The sequence below is a fragment of the Benincasa hispida genome, chromosome 1 (assembly GCF_009727055.1).
Source record: "Benincasa hispida cultivar B227 chromosome 1, ASM972705v1, whole genome shotgun sequence".
Taxonomy (NCBI): Eukaryota; Viridiplantae; Streptophyta; class Magnoliopsida; order Cucurbitales; family Cucurbitaceae; genus Benincasa; species Benincasa hispida.
Window position 1 is genome coordinate 34,206,751 of NC_052349.1, and position 9,576 is coordinate 34,216,326.

Here is a 9,576-nt window from a genome sequence, read left to right on the forward strand (position 1 = left end):
CGTGACCTTCTCTAATTGGGACAATACACAGGTTGTACATAACATAATTGTTTGATGGAATCCTCTGGAATTTTGCTAGCACAACTCTCCCCATTCTTAGATAATTTTCCAAAATACTTAAATGCATCATGGGTAGCATCTATCTTTGTATATCCCATCAAATTGTCTAACCTTAATTTGAAATATGTTAAATTCTTCTTATTTCTTTTCTGAAATATTTTAATGATTTTTTTTATGTGAGTGATGAGAGTGGGATGCATAAAGATGGGTGTTACTAAGGTTGCATCCAAGTATTACCCTCATTACTATTATTTTGTTAACATGAGAGTGAGATTTAAATATCTGACTTGAATAGAAGAAATACATGTTAAGTTATGTTCATGTTGGCTTGAGTCACTTTGAGTTAATCTTTGTTTGAACAAATATCAAATCAACACTACTTTAGTTTAATAACAGTAAAATTAAACTGAAAAAAAGTGAGGTTAAAATTGAAAATTTCAAGCATCATTTGATAACAATTTCGTATTTTAGTTTTCCTATTTTTAAAATTTATATTTGTTTTCCTCTCAATTTATTTACTATTCATCTTTCTTAAATATTCACTCAAGAAACATTTAAATTCTAAGTCAAATTCTAAATCATAAACAAACTTTAGAAAACTTTTTTTTTTCTTGTTTATTTACAGAATTTGGGTTTTGAAAACATCTTATTAGTAAAACCTGATTTTGAACAGCAAAATTTTGAAAAAATCCACTAGTATCTAGAAAAGCTTAGGAATAGGAACAGAAAATTAGAGTTTATTTTATTTTATTTTGTAAAGAAAAGAGTTTTGACCTGTTTAATCTTTTGAATTATTGGCAAAATTAACACATTTTTTTTCAGATATTGAGGCAATAACTAATAACTCTAGCCCTTTTTGAAGCTTGCACATGAAATTGAGATGAAAAAAGAACAACCTTAAACATGAAGATTAAAAGGAGAGAGCTTTACATCTAACTACTTCTTAGTGACTTGAAGACATTGTATCCTTGGAGGAAGCAAAGGAGGTGACACAGTTCACTTTTAAAGATAATGCCTAAAATAATTATTAACCATATATTTACAAGATTAATTAGTTGATCAACAAATTAATCCCATGGGATTAAGGGATGGAGAATTGGAAAGGAAAGGGGAGCTTACCAAATTAGGGCAACTATAGGAATATTTGAATTACCTTTTGGGGGCAAATACTTGAAGATGTCCATTTTTATATCCCTAAAACTTAAAATAAACTTTGTAGCTAGGTGTGTGTGTGGACAATGATCTTGTAAAACCCTTATTAAGTTGTTTGAGTATTATTTTTTCATAACATAAAATATGACATTGAACTAGTAAAGAAGTTAAACAAATTTATAAGTTGGATCGAGACATTATTTTTTCTTCTTCTTTATAAGTTCCAATTAGTTGAATTATGGATTAGACACTTAATCATGAAGAACGTATTACTATATGAATTTAATTATGAAATTAAAACATACAACAAAATTTTATATCCATTATAAAAGTCAGATGATGTTCAAGTTCACACTATTACACTATCGAATTAAAAAAGAGAGAAAGATTCAATTTTATTCACTTTTAACTTATTCTATCGTGATTGAAAATATAATTCCACCTCAACAAAAATCAGAAAGATATTCTATAGTACATAAAATCATTATCAAAGAAACATATACTTCAAAGTGAACTCATGAAAATTTGGACTCCAACCATAAAAAGGGGTAAGAAATTAAACTATATATATCACCATATAACTCATTGGAATTATTACTCTTACAAGATCTAGAATAACAACTCTTTATATTATTTTTATTCTCATAGAGAATCATGGTTGAAGAGAAAGGAAATGGATCTTACACACAAGCAAAGAAATAGAGAAATATAATGGATAGTTAAGAGCATTTGATAGAGCAAGGTATCATTGGATATCTTTATGCTCTATAAGCAAGGAAGCTTTTTTTCTCTCTTTCCCTTTTTTCTTTGTTTCCAATTTGTCTCCATTTACATATATATTATTCACTCTCTTTCTTAGCACCTACTCTTCTTCTTCCTTCCTTACCTTCCATAACTTATCTTATAAAAGCTAGCTTCACATGTCTTCTCTTTGCTTCCTCTATCAGCTTCTTAGGGAATTAAAGGGTTTCACCCACATTAATGGCTTTGCCTTGTGACTTTCTATCCATTCCCAAAACTTTCATCTCCATCTTCATCTTCATCGTTTTTATGGGTAAGTTCTCTTTTCTTGATATTTGATTCGATCATTAAGGACATGTTTGGTAGATAATTAAGATTTTTTTTTTTTTTAAATTTACTAAGTTTAGCGAATATGCCTTTGATAGATAGTTTAGATTATGTTTTTGAAAAATGTTTCTAGATTCTGTGATCTAAACAATGTAAATTACAAAACAACATGTTTATGTTTTTAGTATACTCGAACTTTGAATTCAAAATTTGAAAATGTATAATTATATAAGAAAAGATAAAAACAATAACAAATATTTTCATGTTATAATACATATTAAGATATAATATATATGATATTACGAAATAATAATTATATAAACTTTTTAATATAAACAAGTTCATAAATTAATTAGTAATAGTTTATATTCATAATCCAATAGTCAGTGAGTAATTATAATTAGTTTTATGGTTTATAAATATATTTTGAAAAATTATTGAAATTAAAATTTAATTTCGAAATATGTTACTAAATATATATTAAAAAATATGAAATAGAACTCTATTTTCTTTAAATAAGTTGTTTTCAGATTGTCTTAGGCCTAACCTTAGTAGTAATGATTGAAAAGTTTAAGCGGGTAGATTAGGATATATTATATATTGGATGTGTAGTTAAGTTTGTATATAGTGATGATATCTTTTGACAGGTGCTAGGGTTATGGAGAGTACAAGGTCATTCACCATTGTAAATTCATGCAAGGATACAATATGGCCAGCCATTACTCCCGGAGGAAACATGAGTGGTGGTGGATTTTCCTTGAAGGGTGGCGAATCCGTGGTCTACACGATACCCGACTCATGGACCGGTCGGATATGGGCACGAACAGGCTGCGACTTCGATAAGGACGGGAACGGGAAGTGTCGGACCGGTGGTTGCGGAGAAGTGCTGAACTGCACGGGTCCCGGAAGTCGTCCTTCCACCCTAGCAGACTTCACCCTTGGCTCTATAGATTATTATGATGTCAGTGTTGTGGATGGCTTCAATCTTCCCGTAGCGATACAGCCATCGGGGGGGAAAGGAAACTGCAGCTCGGCTGGGTGCGATGGAGACTTGAGAGACAACTGCCCACCGGAGCTGGCGGTGAAGGACGACCGTGGGAAGGTGGTGGCGTGTCGGAGCGCTTGTGACGTGTTCCACACCGGGGAGTACTGTTGCACTGGGCAGTTCGATAACCCAATGACATGCTTACCAACTAATTATTCAAGGAGTTTCAAGCAAGTTTGCCCTGGTGCTTATAGTTTTGGATATGATGATCCTACAAGCATTTTAACTTGTTCTTCAGCTGACTATGTTGTTGCCTTTTGTGCAACAAGGTATGGCATTTCCTTCTATACTTTTATTCGTTTCCCCCTTTTTCTTCTTTTCAATTATTTTTACCGTAAAAGTTTCGGCGTAATTATTTTAAATGTTAAAACTATTGAAAATATTTTTAAATATAGTAAAATATCACTGTTTTTAGTATCAGATCGTATTTAGTGACATTTTGCTATATTTGTATATAATTTGATTCATTTTACTTTATTTCAAAATAACCTAAAATTCTATTTTATAACTTAGGAATGGTTAATTAAAAATTTTTAAAAAAATTGTAATACCATCTTTGACATTTTCGTAAATGTTTCAAAATTACTATTGAAGTAAAACTCTATTAGAATTTTTGGATGAAAATTGGGATGAAAATTTTTGGATAACAAAAAAAAGCTTGTAAACTTAGCCTTTTGTTTTCAAACATACCATTGTTCTTTTAAAAGTGGTAATATTACACTTAGTTTTTTCATAAATGTTTTACAAACTACCCCTTAAAATAAAATTCTATTAGAGTTTAGATGAAAATTGGGATTGAAATGATTTGAGTATGACCCGCTACTACATTGTTCCATGTCATATTGTTATATTGGTTTCAAATTACAATTTTCATCCAAAAAATTTAAAGATTTCTAATTTATGACAAATTCGAGACATTTATAGAAGGTAAGAGATAAAACTATCACTTACGAAAATTTTAAAATAAAATATTTTTTTATATAATTCAGCGTTAAAAAAACTTAAAATTCCTTTTCGAAACTATGAAAATTTTAAAAACAATAATGACAAAAATTAGTCTTTATAAAAAGTTTTAGACCAAAATGATGGTTAAGATTAACATAGTTTTAGTCAAAGACAATTATTCTTTTCTTGGGGTTTGATGTTCAAATCGTATATTTATGGAAAGGAAAACAAAGATTAATAAAATAAAGAATAATTAATTCTTGGGTGGAAATGTAGGAATCAAAAGGTGTGCTCTTATCATGACAAGAAGCTAACATGCAATGTGGACAGCTCAAAGGCATCAACATTAGTAACAATCTCCCAAAGATGGCAAAACTTGATGATCTTCACATTTCTCTTCATCTTAAAATTTGGAATTTTGTTTTAGCATGCTTGTTTATATATTTACCAAATTTATTAATTTTCAATTTTCAATTCTTTTTGTTTTGTTTTTCAATTTTAGGTAATGTTTTTGAAGGACTAATTAAGATTAGAATGAGATACTTAGCTTCAAGATTAGAATATCGATAGTATATTTCTTATATCTATTTGTTTTCATAAATTTATACATTAAGTCTTCAATTATATACGTCAGGAAAGTATCGTAAACCTAATTAGATCCTACCAAAATTACATGAATATAGTTAGGAAAAACATAAATATTCTATAAGCTAGCTTGTTAATTCTAGGTGTATGTGTAAAAGAATCTTATATGATTATTTATTCTTTACGGTTTTTCAACGATGACATGTGGAGGAAGAACCAAACTTTTAATTTTGAAATTGATAGTATAAACATCTATATCAGTTGAGTCACGATGCTTTTGACTATTTGATGTTTATTAATAAGAGCATACTATATATTAAAGCATATGACCTCAACATTTCAAAAAGTATCCCAATCATATAATTTAGAGTTTTATCTATATATAATAATTGAAGAAACTGAATGCTGAGTCAATTACAACCATTCAATTTAAAATGAATTTTCTTCCTAGTAGCTTATTAAACCTTTTATTTTGAGTTGTTTCCTTGAGTCAATCTATTTACAAATATAACAAAATGTCATTGTTTATTAGTAATAGAAACCTATCACGGTCTATCATTGATAGACAATGACACTGATAGAAAATAGAAAGTTTGGGAACTTACTAAATACTTTTCAAAGAGTTAGTTTTCAAAGAGTAATAAACTTATGAAATTAAAAGTTGTAACATTTTTTCTCCTATAATTTTTTTTTATATAGTTGAACAAATTTGACAAGCTTATCGTGTACTATTAAAAAAAAGGATAAAAAGAGACCAAGGGTATCTATATGCACATTATTAGAGAAATAGTTTTAAATCCAAATATTAATTAAAGGGTGTTTGGATTAACTTGAGTAAAATATATTTTTTAAAAAATTCATTTTTATTTAAATATCTTTTTCTATATAAAAATTGATTAAAATACACTAAAAAAGTTATTTTGAGTGGTCGCCAAATATTTCAATTCCTTTCAAAATGATTATTTTTTAAACTAAACATTTGAAAGTGTATTCCAAACACACCTTAAATGGTCTAGATTATGACTTTATTGAATGCTTTTATTTTTTTTTTAGAAAAAAAAGAAAGAAAAAAGTGCCTAGACTGAGTTTATGTTAAGTTTTGAACAATTATGAATTATTAGGTCTACCAAAAAAGCAAAACAAAACACAATAAAATGTTACGTTATGGAGGTTTTTTTTATCACATTTACAAATAACTTTGTCACATTACCAACATAAACATAGCTTAGCGATAATTGGTATGTACTTCATTCCTTCAATTAAAAGTTCAAAATTTTATACTTCATATTTGTTGTACTAAAATAAATATCACGTTAAATTTCCATTGTTTTTCAAACTCAATAAAAATATTATGCATAAACTTAAATTATGAAGTTTATATGAATATATATTTATTTTTATTCATATACAAAATACTAAATTATATATTAAAAAGGATCCTTGTGCTTTTTATTTGCATAAAAAATACTCCCAAAATTTTAAAATCCTTAAACTTTTCAAAAGAATTAAAAAGAAAATTTACCATTAGTTTTAGATGAAAACTATTAGTATTTTGTTTCAAAAAACACGCTTGAATTTTCAAAAGTACTCGAAGAGATCTGCTCAACTAAAAAATCTACTAAACTAAAGGACGTACAGACCGATCATAGCATTTCACTGATCGGAAATTGATGACTCCGTATTGCAGTTGCCAGATTACAGTAAGCCATTTGAAGTACACACGGATGCATCAGACTATGCCATAGGCGGTGTGCTAGTACAATAAGGTAACCCAGTAGCATATGAGAGCCGAAAGCTCAATGAGACCGAAAGGCGTGGTCCAAAAGAAGGAGATGACAGCCATTCTTTGTAGTATACCTAACAAAGCGGGAGGCAAAAATACCCTTAAATTTTAAAACTAAAGTTTAAGAAAATACCCTTATTGTTAGTATATGAATAGAACCTGTCGTCACAAAAAGAACTCTAAACTTTCTAAAGTTACATTGATACCCTTTACCTTTCAATTTTTTTTTAAAAAATGCTCCTACAGTTTGTGAAGTGATAAATTTCTTTGAAGTTTTCTCGAGTTAAAAAGGAACCAATTATAAAAGAAATTATATGGATTTCCTTTTTTCTTTCATATGGATACTCTCATTTTTCTTCTATTTGCCCAATTCTTACACCAATTTTTATAAACCAAACCTTTAAATTAAAAGATAAAATCCAATACAATCTCATAAAATTCTAAAGTCAAAATATCTCCTTAAAACTTACAAAAACAATAAATAGTCAAATGCAAAAAAGATTTATGTATGTGACTATTTACACTCACTCAACTACTAACATACAATCTTGTCAACATATTAAAGACCTTCCATTATTCTTTTTTTCTTTTTTATAGTCTATATATTTTAACTTAAGCGTAGAATTTTCTTTTTGAGATCAGCAAATGTCAATAGATAATAAAAAGGGGAATACGAGTATATTGAAGAAGAAATGAGAGAGAAGAGAGAAAATAGATAAGAAGGAAGTAAGAGGTAAGAGAGCATTAACAGTTTCTCTACATACACTAACTATAAGGGTATTTTAACTTCTTTTTAAGTTAGAGTATTGTTGAAAGTTTTGAAAATTCAAAGATATTTTGTATACAAAACTCTAAAGGTATGTTTAGGGCGAGCACTATCCTAAGAATATAATAACCATATCTCCCTATGGTAAATACTATTTTGTATTCTCTAACTAGTTACAGTCAACACTATTTCAAAATCTTCATTTACTATAGTATTTACTATTTGCTACATTTGTTACTATTTTACATTCATCATTTTTTGTATTATTTACTACTTCATTCTCAAATTAAAATAGTTTGCACTTCAAATACATACTATTATAACTCAAATTAAAATAATATATATCCTAAACACAAACTATTATAACCCAACTATAATAACCTATAATTATAATAACTAACATCTTGTCCCAAACATCCCCTAACATTTTCATCCAAAACTAACAATAATGATGTTTTTTTTAAATCTTTTTGAAAGTTTTAGATATTTTTTGGTATTTTTTTTTCCAAAAGGTAAAATTAAAATTTAGGGATATTTTCAAAATTATAATTTAGCCTATGACAATGAGCTCTTTTCAAATATAGGAAAATGAATCAAAATATAGTAAAATTTTACTGTTGGTCTGCGATAGGATCTTTAATATTAATATTGTTGTTTTCAAAACTTATTAGAGAAATATTGTTGTTTTGAAACTTATTAAAGAAATATTGTTGTTTTGGGAGTTCGAGGTTAAAGGTCGAAGGTTGAGAACTCGACTAATGTGGAGGTCGAACATTGAAAACTCGACGAACAAAGAAAAACTTAGAAACAATACATAGGGCAAAACTTCAACCCTCGACAAGGGAAATCTCGCGAATCTCGCTTAGGTTGTCGAAGGTTGAAGTTTCGACACACATCCACTCTCGAGATTACAGGTTTATTACTTTTCTTTTTCCCTCATAGAGGAAATAAAGTAATGAGATGATATACTATATGTATCTGTGTACTCGAGCTACTTCTAATAACCTATGCATTTTGTTATCATTTCGAATTAGACGGAGGCTTGTGGGATTGACTTGAGGGGGTGGGGATGGCTATATTTCTGGGAGCGAACTCCATGCAAATATGAAGCGCATGGATACAAGTTATGCCTTGGAATGAAAGACAATTCCAAATTAGCTTTGTTTACGAACAAAATTTTGTATATTAGGTTGTCGAAGATTACACACATGTTGAAACTTCAAAGCGATTAAGGAGATAAGTGGGCTGAAGCAGATTAAGGAGAGAGCGAGATTCAAAGCGAGATAGTAGGAGAGAGCGAGATGTTGAACGAGATTTTAAGAGAGAGCGAGATTCAGAGCGAGAATGTTGGAGAGAGCGAGATTTAGTTTATATTGACTAATCTGACTAACATTGAACTTGGTAAAATGAAATGTTTGAATAATTGAAAAATGAGATTATTCAGGAATACACATTGAATGCTAAGATTACGCATTGAGTAGTTTCTGGTAGTAGATCCATAATCAAAAAAGTGTTTGTGATTGTTCCAGAAGAAATGAAAGCTAGTAATCATTAATAGAAAAATAACAACAATAACAGAGAGAGCGAGAGCGAGAACTTACGAGAGGAGAGCGAGATCTTAGGAGAGAGCGAGAGTGAGAGAGCAAGATCTTAGGAGAGAGCGAGACTAAGAGAGCGAGATCTTAGGAGAGAGCAAAAGTCTTCACTTTATTTGAACTTTCCATAGAAATATATATAAAAAAAGAGAAAAAAGAGCTAATAATCATACTATAATTGAATAATCATTAGACAATAAATTGAATATATTAGATTATTATACTATAATTGAATAATCATTAGACAACAAATTGAATATATTAGATTATTATACTATAATTGAATAATCATTAGACAATAAATTGAATATATTAGATTATTATAATATAAAACTTTATTGATTACAAAAAAAATTGAATATACAGTAGATTACTAAAAAAAAATTGAATATACAATAAATTATAATAAAAAAATTGAATATACAATAAAATGAATATATAATAAAAAAAATTATTTATTATTCAATCTCTAACTAGCTGGAGCCCGTCTTAGTAACGAAGAACACTTCCTTCGATTATGTCCTAACTGGTTACAAAATCCACATCGTTGTCGAGTGGCTGGTTCTGTCCAATCCAT

The 9,576-nt window shown here is 28.7% G+C and overlaps 1 protein-coding gene across 1 annotated transcript; it reads left to right on the forward strand.

Moving 5' to 3' along the window:
- The first annotated feature begins 2,077 nt into the window (after positions 1 to 2,077).
- Positions 2,078 to 4,904, forward strand: LOC120090480 (pathogenesis-related thaumatin-like protein 3.5). The gene is made up of 3 exons (XM_039048183.1): positions 2,078 to 2,266; positions 2,928 to 3,594; positions 4,547 to 4,904. Exons 1-3 carry the CDS (start codon positions 2,194 to 2,196, stop codon positions 4,695 to 4,697), a joined length of 891 nt encoding a protein of 296 aa, XP_038904111.1. The 5' UTR covers positions 2,078 to 2,193; the 3' UTR covers positions 4,698 to 4,904.
- Positions 4,905 to 9,576: the final 4,672 nt, after the last annotated feature.